Genomic DNA, 17,488 nt, shown 5'->3' on the forward strand with positions numbered 1-17,488 from the left:
GAACAGAATGATACAGTGCAGTTTTCGCGAGTGCAGTGAATGTTAAGTGTTGTGATGTGTAGTGCAGTGATGAGTGAGCATGAGAAGAGAACGAAAATGATATCGCGGTTTACGGATCGAACTCGGGTACGAGTGTGTGAATGTGACTCAGCGCGGCGCAATTTTCGGAAATTCGCCGCGTGCGAGTAACACGCAAATGAGGTGTGATAACGTGCGGGCTCACGAATCCGAGTGCGATGAGGATGTCTTGGTGTCGGCTCCTGGCAGGAGGATGATCTTCGCGAGTGGCCGGGTCAGTTCTGAAGATGCCGTGCGAATGGTGACCACGCGGGTGATCCCGTCGTCTCCGGGATGCAGTGCCGTGATGCGGGCAAGTGGCCACCTGGTCGGGGGGGTGGTTTCGGATCGGAGCAGGCACAAGTCGCCGACGCTGGGGCCGGTCTCGTTTTTAAGCCACTTTGGGAGTGTCGCCAAGGCGTTGAGATACTCGCGCGTCCACCGTTCCCAGAAGTGGTCGCGCATCTTTTGCAGAAGTTGCCATCGAGACAGCACGGTGTCCTTCTCGGCGGTGAGCGACGGCTCTGGAACGGCCAAGAGGGGAGCGCCGATCAAGAAGTGCCCCGGGGTGAGTGCCGTCAAGTCGTCGGGGTCGTCTGTCAGCGGCTGCAAAGGGCGTGAATTGAGGCACGCCTCCACCTCTGAGAGAAGGGTCGCCATTTCTTCATAGGTGAGGGTGGCGTCGCCGATGACTTTGCGGAGATGATGCTTCGTGGACTTGACGGCCGCCTCCCAAAGCCCGCCGAAGTGTGGTGCTGCCGGGGGGTTGAACCTCCACCTCACGCCGTCGGAGGCTGTTACGTGAGCTATCCGACGGCCGTCGGAGGATGAGGCGCGAAACATCTCCCTCAGTTCCCGGTCCGCTCCGACGAAGTTCGTACCGCAATCGGAGAAGACTTCAGTGCAGAGGCCTCGTCGGGAGACGAAGCGGCGGAAGGCGGCCAGGAACGCCTCGGCCGTATAATCGGTGACCGCCTCCAGGTGAACTGCCTTGGTGCTGAGGCAGACAAAAACTGAGATGAAGCCCTTGCTTGCCCGGTGGCCTCGGCCCCTGCTGGTCCGGATGAGGATCGGGCCGGCGTAGTCGACCCCGGTGTGTAGAAACGGGCGTGCAGGTGTCACCCGTGCTCGCGGAAGGTTGCCCATCAGAGGTTGTGGTGCGACGGCTCTCCATCGCGTGCAGACAACGCATCGGTGGATTGCCCGTTTAACGACGGCTCGACCTCGTGGGATCCATACGCGTTGGCGAAGTAATCCAAGAGTTAGCTGCACTCCACCATGTAGGCTCCGTCGGTGGCAGGAATCCACCAGCAGGCGAGTCAGATTGGATCCCGGCGGTATGACGATGGGATGCCGCTCGTCGTGGGACAGGATGGCGTGTTTGAGACGCCCTCCGACCCGCATCACGCCGCTGCCGTCGAGGAACGGATTTAGCCGTGTGAGCGGGCTTCGTGGTGGCAAGGCACGACCCTTGCCCAGTGCTGTGAGCTCGCTGTGGAAGTGCAGTGTCTGAGCGACGCGAACCCAGCGGAGAAGAGCGTCCTCGATCTCGTGAGGGTCGAGCGAGAGTGCGGTGCGAGCGCTGTCGCGTGTCCTCCGGATTCCTGGTCTCCGCCATCGAAGGCACCACGCTGTCACCCTGAGGAGCCTGTGCAGTGATGAGAAGCGTAGCAGGAAGTCTGGTTCGGAGATGACCTCGACGGCGGCCGCGAGTGAGGCGACGGTTCTTTGCTCCGGCAAGTCGGCATCCGGCAGGGCGCCGTCGTCACTTGGCCACCTTGCTTCGTCCTCTTGGAGCCAGGATGGTCCAGTCCACCACAGGAGATGACCGACCAGGTCGCTGGGCAGGACTCCTCGGGAGGCGCAGTCAGCTGGGTTGTCCTTGCCCGGCACGTGTCGCCATTGCGCCTCGGGTAGTCGCTCCTGGATTTGCGACACTCTGTTGGCCACGTAGGTCTTCCAGCGGGACGCGTAGCCGTGGATCCAGTGTAGTGTGACCTTGGAGTCTGACCAGAGGAAGACTGGAGCTGAGGACAAACTCAACAAAGTGCGCGTGTGAAATACGAGGTTTGCCAGAAGGGCAGCCGCGCACAGCTCGAGCCGCGGCAACGATACGGGCTTCAGGGGGGCGACCTTGCCCTTTGCGTTCAACAAGTGAAGCGTAGTGCCCCTTTCAGTGGATGAGCGGAGGTACACTACGGCGGCGTATCCTCGCTCTGATGCGTCGGCGAACCCGTGAAGTTCGACGCGTGACTCAGGATCGTCGCTGCCGAGCCAGCGAGATATCCTGATCTCATTGAGGTGCGGAAGTTGCGAGAGCATGGTCCTCCAAGCTAGTGCGTCCGCCGATGGAAGAGGAGTATCCCAGTCGAGTTTCCGGAGCCAGGCGGACTGGATCAGGATTTTGGCCCGCATTGTGACCGGAGTGAGCCAGCCCAGCGGGTCAAACATCCGAGCGGTTTCGGACAGGACTAGTCGTTTCGTGAGTTCGTTATAGTGCCATGCTCGTTCCGCGAAAGTGAAGTAATCACTGGCCGGGTGCCAGTGAAGTCCGAGTGTCGCGTGACTCTCGTGCGATCACGAGTGAGGTGCACGGGTGAGCCGGTGCTCGAGTGGAACTCCGTCCAGGACGCTGAGGCTGTTGGCGGCCCATTTTCGAAGCGGAAACCCGCCCGCCATGCAGAGGCTGCGGAGCTCCCGTTGGACCACGGTGGCCTCCGAGAGGGTGCTCGCGCCAGTCACGACGTCGTCCACGTAGGTATCGCGGCGCAGCGCGACAGCTCCTTGCGGAAATCGATGGCCTTCGTCGTCGGCGAGCTGGTGCAGGGTCCGTATGGCGAGGAATGGTGCGCACGCCAAGCCATACGTGACCGTTCGTAGGCGGTACTCGCGGATGTCGTCGGCGGCACGGTGCCGCCAAAGTATACGCTGATGCTCGCGGTCGTCCGGGTGGATGAGGATTTGGCGGTACATTTTCTCAATGTCCGCCACAAACACGTAGCGGTGCCAGCGCCAGCGTAGAAGCACGTCAGCAAGAGCTGGCAAGAGATTGGCGCCAGTCAGTAGATTGGCGTTAAGCGACGTGCCGGTGGTTGTGAGCTGGGAGCCGTTGAATACGACCCTGAGTTTGGTGGTGGTGCTCGTTTCACGCAACACTCCGTGATGCGGTAAGTAGCACTTTGCCGTGTCCGTTTCCTCGGATGAAGTGTTTACCGTCTCCATATGTTGCAGGTCGTCGTATTCCTGCATGAAGTCGTGGTAGAGGCCGCTGAATCGAGCGTCCTTGTCGCAGCGACGCTCCATGGCGTGGAGCAGGCGTTCGGCCGGCCGGCGGGTTTCCAGGAGCGAAGGCGGAGCGCCGGAGAAGGGGAGCCTCACGACGTAGCGGCCCGCGTCGGTGCGTGTGTGCTCGCGGACGAAGATGTCCTCGCATCTCCTTTCTTCAGGGGTGAGAGCGACGGGAGTAGCGGGCTCCTTTTCCTGCTCCCAGAAAAGCTGCACCAGGTCGGTCAGCTGGCGGTCTACCGTACATTGATGTGCGGCGTGGCCTCCCTGGGTGGTGACTCGGTGACCGCCCGATAGGATCCACCCGAGAGAGGTCTTCTGAGCGATGGGCTCATTCTGGCTTCCCTTGCGGAGTCCTTCCTGGAGGATGGCGGAGTAGGCATCTGCGCCGAGCAGAATCTCGATCGGATCTCGATCCAGATATTGTGGGTCGGCCAGGGGGAGACCGCGTATGTGAGGCCAGGTGAGGCTGGATCGCACGACGGGCCCCTGGTATGTCGAGAGACGCGGAAGGATATACGCCTGAACCGAGAGCGCTGCTCCAGTGATCGCCGAGGAAAGCGTCATCGACAGCCGTCCGCGGGTTGCTCCGGATGCTCCTCCAATGCCGGCAATTCTCATAGACGAGCGGTTCCGCGGCAGACGCAACCGCTGGGCCAAAGTCTCAGCGACCAGAGAGACCTCGGATCCTTGGTCGATCAGCGCTCGGACGTCGTGCGGTCTTCCCAGGTGGTCCTTGATAGCGACCCGAGCGGTAGCGAGGAGGATCGCCTTGCGGTCCGACGCGACGGGTGTGGCGGACAACGAATTCGCTCCGTCGGACTGGACGTACGCGTCGTGTAGTAGTGTGTGATGCCGTGCTTTACAGGAGAAGCACGTCTTGACCGACTGGCATTTTGCCAGGAAGTGATTCCCGAGGCAATTAAAGCAAAGCTTGTTCGCTGCTACAAGGTTCTTTCGTTCTGGCGCGGTCTTTGCTTTAAACGTCGCGCACTGCATAACTGAATGTTTTTCCTTGCAGACGGCGCAAGTAGAGGAGTCGGACGCGCGCTTCACGAAGTGCGACTTCGCGGACCGAGAAGCCTCTCCAGACTTTGCGACGGTAGCTGGCTGCACGGCATTGAGTGTGAGGACTTGTTTCGCGATGAAATCCATAAGGATTTCATTGGTCGGTGGGTCGACGGAATCGCGGATGGAAGACTCCCACTGCATCCTGGTTTGCGGGTCGAACCTCTCCACAAGGAGGTAATTAAACAGATCCATACCATGTGTGTCTATCGGCCTGTCAATGCTCTCCTGTGCATTGATGGCGGTTGTGGCGGCGTTGTAGATTCTGCTGAGTTCGTCAGCGGTCGCGGCCTTCATTTTTGGCACGGCGGTGTACGCGGCGAAGTTGGCGCGAATGAGCTCCCGCTTGTTCTCGTAATGAGAACTCAAAATGGACCACGCTCGCTCGTAGTTGCCCCCGACAATTGGCAACGATCTAATTAATTTTTCCGCAGGACCCTGCAAGCTCGTACGGAGATAATGAAGCTTTTCCACGTTGGAGATGGACGAGTTGCTCCCGATGATTGACTGGAAAATGTCGCGGAACGCGGGCCAATCTCCGTATGTGCCCGAGAACGCCTGGAGTTTAATTCGCGGCAGCGAAGTTTTGAGCGTCTGCTCTTGGTGAGTCTCGGTCTTGGGTGCGGTGAACGATTCACCCTTGAGCTTATTTGCGTAGTCCACCAGCATGCTTCTTTGCGTCACGTAAGTGGTTTCCGCGATATCAATAAAATCAGCTTTGGCGTACTCACTCTCAAGATATTTATCTTTCAGCGCCGCTACGATGAGATCATGATGGGTCTCGAATCGGGTCCACAAAGTCTCAAGAATGCGGAGGCGAGCTTGGATTGCTTCGGCGGTGATGCTCGAGACGCCCATCTTGCGCAGATTGTCCACGGAGCGAGACATTCGCCCGTGGATGTCGTTCTGCGCTTCCAACAACGCCTTCAGATCGGTACTCATTGTAATCGTCCTTTTGCACAGGTTCGCGCACTGGATGTCACGAGAACTTCACTCACGAACTGCGGATGCGGATGGTTATCCGGCTCGAAGGACCAGAAAATGTTCGTGAATGAAAGAGTTTGAGCGGAAAGCGCGTTCCGAAGAATTTTTTGACAGGACACCACACACTTGTATGCAGCGATAAGACACGACACGTATATTTTTGTAATTTTTATGAAGTTTTATTTTAACGAAACACAATAAAATAAAGAAAGTTTTACACAAAATATACTTGGTTTCAGACACTGATGCGAAGCGGTTGTACGAAGCGGTTTTACAGTGCAAGCGGTTTAGCGGAAAAGTGCGAGACTTTGACTGTGTGGGGTCCATGCGCTGAGCCCTTTATATAGCGGACTTGATTTTTGATCCCGTTATAGCGTGGACCAATTAATTTCGGAAATTGGCGGTGACCTCAGGGCGCCGCTCGTGATTGGCCGCCGATGAGGTCATGAATTAATTTTTTAACTATTGCCATGCGCACGATCCTTTTCGATCAGCTGATTGGCGATCAGCTGATCGCGACGTATGGGCGCGCATGCCCGTCTGTCGCTTAGATTCCAGTGACGGTTGACAATGTTATTGTTAATCGTTTATGATACGCGTTTTTTATGTGCTGAAAAAACAGGCGAGAACTCGAACGATCGAGTTTTTGTTGAAAATAAAGTTTTCGAGAAGTTTCTCGACGCCCGTTACTTTTGAATTTTCGGGTTTTATAATAAGAAAAAAGCTGATTTTACTTTACTCGAATTTTCATATCGGTGATAATTTATGAATTTCGAACAATATACAAATTAATTAAAAAATATTTATTTTAATAATTCTATTAATGTTCTAATGTCGGAATTGTCGTAACTATGTTCTAATAAATGTCTAAAACAATTTATTAAAAAATATACAATTAGAGTATCAAACTTACTTGTTGCTCATAATATATGTCAGCAGTCTATCAGTCATTGTGCTTGCAACTATTATAATTTTTACAGTCCTCTATAATGTATTGATACTTTTTTATCCGTAAAAACTTATGGAAAAATTTAATGACAAATAAATACTATTAGAAAATAGGACCGTTTAGCTGTAATTTTATTAATGCACTATCACTCTGTTATCAATTTCATATGATAAATATCATTTGAATTCGAGGAAACACATGTATAATAATTGTAACACGACAGTGACACTGAATTCTTCGGTATTAAAAGTCTTGACTGATATGGTACCAGCACAGTATGTATAATAGCACTTCTTCTTGTTCTTCTTCTTCTTCCTTTTTATGGCACTGGGCGGTCTCAAGCGCCGCTCATGCTGCCAGTACAGTAGCCATATATGTAGTATTCCTATATTGCCAGTTCTGTATGAGGAATGAGCGAAGAAAGATAATTTACATCTAGACGTAGGTACCATAGTATATACAGTACCGCAACCCTTTGTCCGCACCTTTGATGTTAGCGTAGGTAAAAATAAACTGCACATACGCGGACTTAATAGATAACCAATCTCGGCAGTCACCTTCTGGCCGGTATTCATAATCCTTGAAATGCTACGCAGGTATTTGATTGGTTGAATGAGGTCTTAAGTCAACCTCGGACCAGACTTAAGACATTTTTAAATAGAAGATCGGACTATACCGGCCTCTGTCTCTCTCTCTCCTTCTCTCTATATGCTCTATATGCCATATATATATTTAACGCATGCGCAAAAGTGCTACCGTCGGAGAAATGTGCGAAAGAGAAGCTATCGTTTGCACCGTAATGTTTTCGCTCATTCCTCCTACACAACTGGCAATATAGGAGTACTATATATATACATGACAGTAGCGCAAATGTGCGAGAGAGAAGCTATTGTTTGCACCGTAATGTTTTCGCTCATTCCTCCTACAGAATTGACAATATAGGAAGTACTATATGTATACAGGGTGGGGAAAAAGTATGGAAGCAAACAATTATTTCCGTTCCCTTACATTTTACAAGAAAATGTTTCAGACAAATGTTGTATGGTTTCAAGGGGGACATAAGATGGTGTCATTAGTTTGAGCTTGAAGAGTCACCTGAAGGTCACATGAAGGTCACCACCAACTTTTTAAATGGGACACCCTATATGCTTTTACATATTCTTGTAGCTTATCTCGAGAGCTTTCCAAAACACTATAATTAAGTACCTTTTCGTTAAATACTTCTTGAGTTATAAGGCTTGAAATCATTTCTTAATTTTACATAAACCATAAAATATCTTGTAAAATATTCATTTTTCGATTACCTTACCTTAATACTTTTATGCACGAAATAATGAGAGGAATCAATTGGTGTAAAGAAAACAAAATTGTTTTTAAAAAAAAATATGGAATTGTTAATTGCAAATTACATATTTTTTCTTAGTAACAACTATATGTTTTCTTTACACCAATTGATTCCTCTCATTATTTTGTGCATAAAAGTATTAAGGTAAGGTAATCGAAAAATGAATATTTTACAAGATATTTTATGGTTTATGTAAAATTAAGAAATAATTTCAATCCTTATAACTCAAGAAGTAATTAATGAAAAAATACTTAATTATAGTGTTTTGGAAAACTCTCGAGATAAGCTACAAGAATATGTAAAAGTATATAGGGTGTCCTATTTAAAAAGTTGGTGGTGACTTTCATGTGACCTTCAGGTAACTTTTCAAGCTCAAACTAATGACAACATCTTATGTCCCCCTTGAAACCATACAACTTTTGTCTGAAACATTTCTTCGTATCTTTTAGATTTTATTCGTATCTTTTAGATTTTACGAGATATTTTGATGTGTCAAGTTAAATATACATATACATATACATAATGTGTGTGTGTGTATATTCATTACCTAATATTCTTTTCTCCTTTCCTTTTTATTTCTCTCCTTTTCTGCTTCTTTCTTTATTTTTCTGTTTCTCTTCTCTTTCTCCTTCTCTCTCTCTCTCTTTCTCTCTCTCTCTCTCTCTCTCTCTCTCTCTCTCTCTCTCTCGCTACTTTTTTTAATAAAATTTCTTTATCTCTTTCTCTATCTCTTCTTTTTCTGTCTCTCTTCCTCTATCTAGTCTTTTCTATATAATTTTAAATAAAACATTTACCATAATTAACATAATTCACTATCTCTCTTTTAATACTTTATTTAATAATAATATTTATTACCTCTCTCCTCTCCTTTTCTTTTACTTTCTCTCTTCTCCTTTCTTTTTCTCTCCTTTCCTGCTTCTTTCTTTATTTCTCTGTCTCTCCTCTCTCTCTCTTCTTTATCTCTTTCTCTGTCTTTACTTTCTCTCTCCTCCTTTCTTTCTCTCTTCTCTCTCCCTCTCTCTCTTTTTTATCTCTTTCTCTGTCTATCTTCTCTCTTTCTCTCTCTCCTACTTTAAAGAAAACATTTAATGTTTAACATTTCAACATTTATTTACAAAAATTAAATAAATTAAAGATCATAATATTTAATAATAATATTTATTACCTCTCTCCTCTCCTTTTCTTTTACTTTCTCTCTCCTCCTTTATTTCTCTGTTTTTCTTCTCTCTCTCTCTCTTTCTCTCTCTCTCTCTCTCTCAATGTTTCTTTTAATAATAATATTTAATACCTAATATTCCTCTCTCTTCTTCCACCCTTTTACTCTTTAACTTTACTTTACTTTATTTTTCTTCTTTTCAACCTGTCAAACTGTCAAACTGTCAAATGACACGAATGAAGCAAGTCGCTCAGCAAATTACTATTGACGACCAATAACCAATCATCATCGCGGAAAAGAGGCAACAATGTCAATAACATGCCTTTCTTAGAGAGGGATAATTAATTTTTAAAACAAAAGAATAAAAAATTCCGAAGTCGATAAAATAAGAGTCACTCTAATATAAGTTTTATATATATAAATATATATATATATATATATATATTGTGATCGTTAAATTTCTTATTTTTCTAAACGAGGAAAATTATTGAAAGGACCGATGGTGTTGGTCCACGGCACACCTTTGGCACAATCGTCCTCCGTCGACTCGGCGGTCGCAAAAGGCAAGAATTTTTGGGCGCCAGGCGCGAATATCCGCGCTGCGCGAAACGCTAATTTATCGCAAAGAAAACCGGAGAGCCGATCGTGACGGCCCAAAATCTCGGCAGCTCACGCAAACGATGTCGGTAGAGGTGTGGAGTTCGCGGAGAGCGGAGGAGAGGAAGTTGAGAGCGATCGTAGATACTGAAAGAAAACTAATAGTAATCATAAAAAGATTCATGACATATATTTCGTCGAGAAAAGAAAATCGAATAAAATAAGTATTTGATCATATGGTTGCTATCCAGACATAAGTTTACGCGCACCACCAGTCGCAATTCGGTGGAATTTATTGTTTTACATTAACGGCGTCGGGTCCCGTGAGCGAGATAAGGACAGCGCGCTATCGATGCGCACGGCCGCGATCAAAAACGAACGAGACAGAGCATGGATCACGCGGTCGATGCGTGTCTATTGTGAAAAGCCGGGAAAGACAAAGAGATTATTAGCCGACGAGTTAATGAAAGTGCGGCAATTAATCGCATCCGCGATACTGTTCTCGCTCGCCCGAGATCTACCTGATAGCAATCGATATTATGCGAGCCCCGCGCGATGGAATGCGGCAAGGCATACGGCGCAATACAACGACGTCACGTTAATACGACGATTTTCGGTCGAAATACAGAGATTTTCTGGCGAATTACGACAGTCATAACGTACAGATTATGCAAATAATGACGAAATAATCTTACAACGACAATAGATCTCACGAAAACGCGGATAGTTTACAAAATACGACAACGCGAAATACGACACGGTGACTGGCGGCAGTTTCCCGGGGAAGCAGCGGTCCTGCAATAAAAGCTCGGACGGATCGCTCGGCCCCTCGGTTGTTCAAGTATTTCCAGAAATCGTGGAAGAACGGAAACCTTAATGGCGTATAAGCCACGTGCGACAAACGCGAATAATCGATATTATACATATATATATATATATATACGGCACATAAAGTCGAGGGCCCGATACAATCCACCCGAGCGGCAGCGAAATTGTTGGCCTTACGGAAGTGATCGTTCGTCTCATTAGAATTATTCTCCGAGATCGTTGAAAAAGGGTTGTTATTGCTCGCCTCGGGATCTGCGTCCTTACAAGTCGCTCGTCTGCCGAACAGTGAGAAGCAGTGAGGTCCGCAGGAGACACGTCGGCGACCTTTTTCCTCGCCAAATCTAATTGGCGCAGGGCCGTGTCGCGCCCCTCGCGGGCCGATAGTAGTTAGTACTAGTTCTAACTCAGGTCCTCTCAGGGGAGGTGAGGTGCGAGGGGATCTCAGCGGAGCGGGGTATGACGTCACGCGGGGATTGCGGGGTGGGGGATGCACGTGTTGGATGTTTTATGACATGCATAAACAAAAAAAAGGGCGATATTCTTTTGAAGATGATTTTGGGCCTATCCAAAAAAATCATTTTTTATCATCTTATTTTATTTTATTTTATTTTTTTATTTTATTTTTTATTTTATTTTTTTATTTTATTTTTTAAGGAAAAATTTTAACAGCGCCAATGTTCGACTGCTTTGTCTCCCCCCGCTCTCCCCCGTTTACATATCAGCGCCGATCTTCGGCTGCTTTGTACTCTCGAGTACACTCTTTGTACACCCCCTAATATAAAAAATTCTAGGTTTTTTTCCGTTCGACGTATGAACAATACAGAGTAAGCTAACGAACTTTCAGAGATTGTCGGGGACAAAAAATTTTTTTTTTTTGCAAATGGGATATTGTAAAAAAACCTTTTATACCCTTATATATATATTTTTTTAATAACTTTATTTCATAAACTTATATTTTTGAGATATTTCGGTTCAACCTTTTCAAGCAATCTGTGTATCGACATAATATAATAGCGCATTTCCTACGATAGATACATTTGCAAAAAAATTTTTGTCCCCGACAATCTCTGAAAGTTTGTTAGTCGAATATAAGGATTGAAGCGCATCAGATCATAGTACGTGATTTGAAAGCGCATCGACACGTCGGTAACAAAAGTGTTCTCTCAGAAAGTGTTCTCTCAAAAAGTACAGTGTTCTGTTAGAAAGTGTGATATATTGTGTGATAATATATAAAATGGAAAACGAAGACGAAGATCACGTGTTGTCGTCCGACAGTGACTGTATTAGTGACTGCAGTGAGGATAGTGACTCTGCGAGTCAGAGCAAAAATAGTATCTATCGCAGAAATTAATGCATTAAGCGGACAAAAAAAATATTGCACGATATTCTTTTATTATTCGACTGGCGGCGCTTTAGCAGTATGTGCGTCCTGCATGATTGCGTTGCAAGGTGTAGACGCCCAAATGATGTATACCGTACGAAAACATGTAATTCAGACATTGGATGCAACGGATGGACGATACTGTTCCAATTGCAGAGATCCATTATATCTAACATTTCCGTGCAATATGTGTCCACAATGCACGTCGTGAAAAAAAAACATTAAAAAAAGTGTCCACAATGCACGTTGTGAAAAAAAACATTAAAAAAGTGAATAAAACTAAAGTGTGCGAGCAACGGAATAAAAAATTAATGAACATGTCGGTGGTGGAATATTTAAGAAATCGCGAACTTGGCGGAAGAAATTCTCCAATCGCGACTTCCCATCTAAAATCATATATAAAGATTAGAAAGAGGGATATTCGGATTAGAAAGAGGAACAAATTAGAGGCAGCCATTTGCCGAGATTGCTGTTTGCCAGGTGGAAATCGGGAAGCGTGTTCCGAAAGAATGCGAGGAATCCATCAGCATAACTATCTTGAATATATGATCAGTTATGATTCTGATTCGGATTCTGGTATGGATGCTGATCAATAATTGGAGGTAGGTCGCATGTGTAGGTATTTATTTTCAAAATTATTCAAATAATTAATAAATTTTTTTTATGTGCAGAAAGAGTCACCACTCTTCCACCGGCCGCCCCACCATCGCCTCTCATCGACACCACCACCACCACTACCACCACTACCACCATATCGTTGTCGCCATCGCCCTTCTATTATATTATATTATTCAATTATATATTAATCATTTATATTTTGTATTCTTTTTTATACTTTTATAATTGTATTATATATATATATTATATAATTGTATATATTGTGTATTTTAACTTCTTTTAAATTTTGTTCGTACATTATCTTTTACACATTTATATTTTAAATTCTTTAAAATTTCTTTTGCACACTATGTATATAATACACATTTATATTTTGTATATTTTAAATTCTTTTGCACACTATGTATATAATACACATTTTATTTTCTTTATTAAAAATTAATTAATTAATATAAAAAAAAATCTGACTTATTTTCCAAATTCCTCTCTCTCCCACTCTTTTCATTGCTCCATTTATTACTAAATTATAAGAAAACTATTAAAAAATTATATTAAATTATCAAAAATAATTTCATTGCGTGATATCTCTTCTCTCACGTGCGCCGTATCACTCCTTCTGTCTCTTTCTTTCCTAGTGTTTACTCTCTCATGATAATTCTCTCGCAAGGAGGTATGCATGAAAGCTGGGACGGGAGAGCACGCCAAAACGCAAAGAAAGTACACCATAATATAGATTTATAACTATTTATTCTGCTTATATATTTAGTATACAAATATAATTTTTGTCTTACATATTAAGAATTAAAAGCTAAAGCTGCCAGCTCGCAATCGACGAGTTGATGCTTGTTGAAAACATCACTCGCGCGTATTACATATGATACTTCTTTCGGATCCGTTACAGTGGACGCGATATTGCAGAATTGCGTAAATTTAACATCAACTGTTTGGATAATTTTATCTAATCGATCAAAAGTTACATCTATGCATTGATCGAGATCGAACATACGATGTAACGTCGATTCGACCATCATCATGCGTACATCCGAAGATTCGAGACTTATGAGTTTGACGTCGTTAATCGTACGAACTCTCACTGTTAGCGGTCCAACGCTTATGAAATTGTAGTCATCTTTAGAGTCGTTCCGAAATAAATTTTGAATATTGCGACGTTGCTCGTAGAGTCCTTTCCATGTTTCGAGAGATAATATCAGTTCCTTTCCTCGATGATCTCCTATTGCAATCTCCACGTAACTCGGTGGACCCACGTTGATACCAATTTCGAGGAATTTGAATTCCGTAGCTGTCAATGCGTATCGTCTACCTAGTATACGAGTCGCACGACGCTCCAACGAAATGCTATAGAAAAATTAAAATTAAATAATAGTAATAAAATTATAAAAATAGAAAAAAGTTAAATGAAACTTACTCGTCACATTTATTCTCAAACGATGAAGTTTTATTACGACTCGGCACGTAATTATTATTCACGCGTCTTCCGACGTCGCTGCCGCTACTGCTTCTTTCGACGTAGTACATTTCTTTGAAGGTTATGAAAAGTGAACCACGAGCGGTTACTGATGCGAGACTGATTGTACAGGAATTAACCGGGTACACGTGACGCTCATCTTCCAAAAGTATAATGTGGTGGGGGATCAAAGCTTCTAACGCTTTGAATTTTAGGAGAAGGGTGAAATAACGCTCAGATAAAATATTCTTAGAAACGCAAGGAAAGGTCTAGGGAGGGGGGAAATAAGAGATAAAACACATATTAATGTTTACATATTTGTTTTATTTTCTTGCAATTATTTCTGGCGTTGCGACCACCAGTTAAATATTTTGAATACATTTTGTAATGCGCAATTCTTAACATGTTTTCCACATCGCATACTATTAATAATATCTAATTTATTTAAAGCATCAATATCTTCGTAATCTGCATCCAAGGTTTCAATAATATAGCCATTCCTCGCATCGTCTAGTATATCGGTCAACCATTTTCGCTTTTCAAGTCCTTTAACGTATATGACAGATGATTCTTCTTCTTCTTCTTCTTCGTGCATCGTACCAACGACAGCTGTTGTAATTACACGCTGAGCTAAACCATACGGAACGTTTCCGTCTTCCCATTGTAATCCATGATGATTTCTAATCAGACATGAGACTTGACATCGCTCAGATTTTGTAAGCACGCTCCACGGTACGGGACTTGCCAAAAAGTAATGCGATAGAACGTATCCCTTTCTCAAGACTGCCGCTTCCTTCACGACAAAATTTTTCCCAACGATAAATCCTTGCAGATCCACAAACGTTGGTACGGACATGATGAGATCTCTCTCTCCGATACGCCAGTCGAGAGGAATGACAAAACTCTAAAACCATCTCGCAAGACTTCGATTTATATCATGCTCCTCTTCCCCCTCTCTCTTGTGTCGCCTAGGTGAGTTTGCGTACAACGTTGGTCAACGGATTGTACTGGATCATGCGATCGTGTATGATGAGACAGTACGCAGTGGTATTCGGCGGCACGTTCTCCTTACACTCGAATTCCAATCTCACATCCACGGTCGCGCTTTTGACCGATTCGTTTTGTCGAGAACAATCGATAATCATGAACGGACCGTGTTGTAGAAACTTCAGGGCGGTGAGACTCGGCTCGAGATACTCGTGTCCGTAATAATTCTTGGCGTGCGTATGTTTCATACAGAATGGCATATCTACTTTTTTCGAAATCCAGATTCATATCGTCGTACGGATAATATTCCGAATTCAGATAGAGTTTCACGTTGATCAAATTGCAGTCGTCGAATGTACCCACATCCTTAGACATGTCATTCTTCCGACCTGTCTGCAGAGCGAAGATAACGTATCGTGGTCTCTCCAGCTGAGTCGCAGTCTTAATGGCCCACGAATGCTTGGTTGTAAACTGCAATAGCGGATACTCGTACAGATCCCACGAGCGAAAAGCCATGCTGAGATATCGTCCGCTTTCCAGAGCACGCAGCATCGACAACTTTTTGATTTCGCTCAACAGCACGTGAGGCATTCGCCATTGTATCTTGTAATATGTCGATCACAGGCTTCTGCACCGAACTTCCAAGCAGACAATTGTTGTCGTTGCGCGATCGTATCAAGATCAATTCGTGACGAGCGTTAATCACCACGCGTCTGTAATCCTCGCAAAATCCCAGCAACATGTAGAGCGGTACGCAAAAATTGAAATGTCCATGCGCGTAGGTAGACGTCTCCCAGCCGGCATTTTTCAAAATCACATGTCTATCGGTTGATGCTGTTGCATAGTTTTTGAGCATAGTAGTTATTCCTACGTTTCTATTGCGATCAATCTCAACACCGTCGAGTTCGTATCGAATCTCATCGAACATGAATGCGACGCAATTTTTTCCCAGTAACACTTCATTTTCTCCTCCAGCTTGTGGTTTGTTTTTTGTTAGTTTTCCCTCGATGTATAGGAAACTCTCATGCGGCAGCGTATACAGATCCTGTTGTATGGGTATTCTTATCTCGTCATTGTGTCCGAACGTTGTATTGGCGAACGGGTTGTACGTGTGAGTCTCGATCTTGACGATACAATCGTCAAAGATAGGTTCGTCACCGATGTTGAGGATGTCGGTCATCGTTCAGCTGTTTCGCATCGCGAATCCCAAAGATTGCAAAAACGCAACGTTCGATGTGTTGAGTTTCTTTTTCTCGGATGATTGGATATTAGCGAACGTCGATGTTGTTGTTGTTGTTGTTGTTGGTGTCACTGATTTCATAAAGATTGTGTTATCTCTCACGTCTTTCGATCCGTTCAACACGAGCATCTCATACGTCGCATACGTACGTTATCGTTGCAATCGTCGTACGTGCAATCTTACGGTGATCTCTTCTCCTCGAAAATCGAGCAATCGTCCGTTTTGGTCGACAACGCGTAACGTTAAATCCGTAATGCTCCGCGCGATGATCGGCAGGTAAATGATCTGCGCTGGCGTTTCCGATATCTTATATCCCGGCGGTACCCTCGGTGAAAATTCATGTATCGTATGAACGAGTTTGCCGTTGTTGTACGCGCCCGCGGTCACGTTACATTCTACGCGGATAATATTAACGTTGATAATGTTAATCGGCATGTTCGATTCGTACCATTTTCCCGACTCGAGAATACGATTCGAGAATCCTAGCAGCGATCCAATGTTGCCGGGTTTGCTAAAGTTTAATCTGTATGCGCATTTGATCTCGCTCCTCATCGTATTGTAATTAGTGCGGAACACTATCGGATATTCGTCACTTCATTGACACCGTCGTCATCTTCATTGACACCGTCGTCAATGTGTTTCGTATTGTAAATAGTGCGGAACACTATCGGATATTCGCCATCTTCATTGACACCGTCGTCAATGTGTTTCGTATCGCGATGTTGTCGTGAAATTGCATGTTTCAAAAATTCATGTATATCTCGCAACTCGTACGATCCCTCGGGAATCGTAATTTCCGCGTCGTCTTTGCCAAAGTAAAATTTATTATTCGAGGAATTCACATTCGGTATTGTGTGATAAGTTTCAAAATCCGTTAGACCGAGTTCGTATACATCGTCGCCCAAATCTACGGCGGGAAAGAAGTTTGCCGTGAGAACGCTACTCTTCCCACTCAACGTGAATGTCATAGACATGTCGGCAAAACTGTTTAACAATACTGAGTTAAATAGCGCAATATCAGTCTTTAAATTCGCACGCATCGACCGTTCGAAGAAACTGTAAGCACAATTGTCCACAGATGCTCTGATCGTAAGTTTGAACAGGTGTGTAATTGTACTGTATCTTCGTTACGTTTCGTCCGAAATATCGCACCAGTTCATTCGGTGGTCGAAGATTGCCGAAACTGTCGAAATATATAACGCGATTTCCCCTCTTTGCGTACGCTACCCAATGAGTACCTGGTCCTTCGACGCTATCCAAATTTACGATGCCGCTCTCGTTTTGATAAATACAACCGATCGGTAAAGAGTTGCGCATGAAAACACCTCTAAAATATGGAATGCGCATACGTTTTGCCAGTTGCAGCAATTGTACATTGGTAGTTGCACCCTGCGGCATTTTTAGCGTCTCTTTGACGTTTTTTTTTTTTTTCTCGGTGAGGCTCCTCGTCCGTGTTTGTAAGGAGCGAGATATAATCCATGACCTTCCATGGCGCGATTGTGACGTAGCATTTCCTGCAACTGACGTT

At 45.0% G+C, this 17,488-nt stretch overlaps 2 protein-coding genes across 2 annotated transcripts; both read right to left on the minus strand.

Moving 5' to 3' along the window:
• Positions 1 to 219: 219 nt before the first annotated feature.
• Positions 220 to 2,472, minus strand: LOC105254185. Its single transcript, XM_011262738.2, has one exon. The coding sequence runs from the start codon at positions 2,470 to 2,472 to the stop codon at positions 220 to 222; it is 2,253 nt and encodes a 750-aa protein (XP_011261040.2).
• Positions 2,473 to 2,634: 162 nt separating this feature from the next.
• LOC112638845 lies at positions 2,635 to 5,352 on the minus strand. The gene has a single exon (XM_025411239.1). It carries the CDS (start codon positions 5,350 to 5,352, stop codon positions 2,635 to 2,637), a length of 2,718 nt encoding a protein of 905 aa, XP_025267024.1.
• Positions 5,353 to 17,488: the final 12,136 nt, after the last annotated feature.

The sequence above is a fragment of the Camponotus floridanus genome, unplaced genomic scaffold (genome assembly GCF_003227725.1).
Source record: "Camponotus floridanus strain SB8 unplaced genomic scaffold, Cflo_v7.5 scaffold386, whole genome shotgun sequence".
In the NCBI taxonomy this organism is placed as follows: Eukaryota; Metazoa; Arthropoda; class Insecta; order Hymenoptera; family Formicidae; genus Camponotus; species Camponotus floridanus.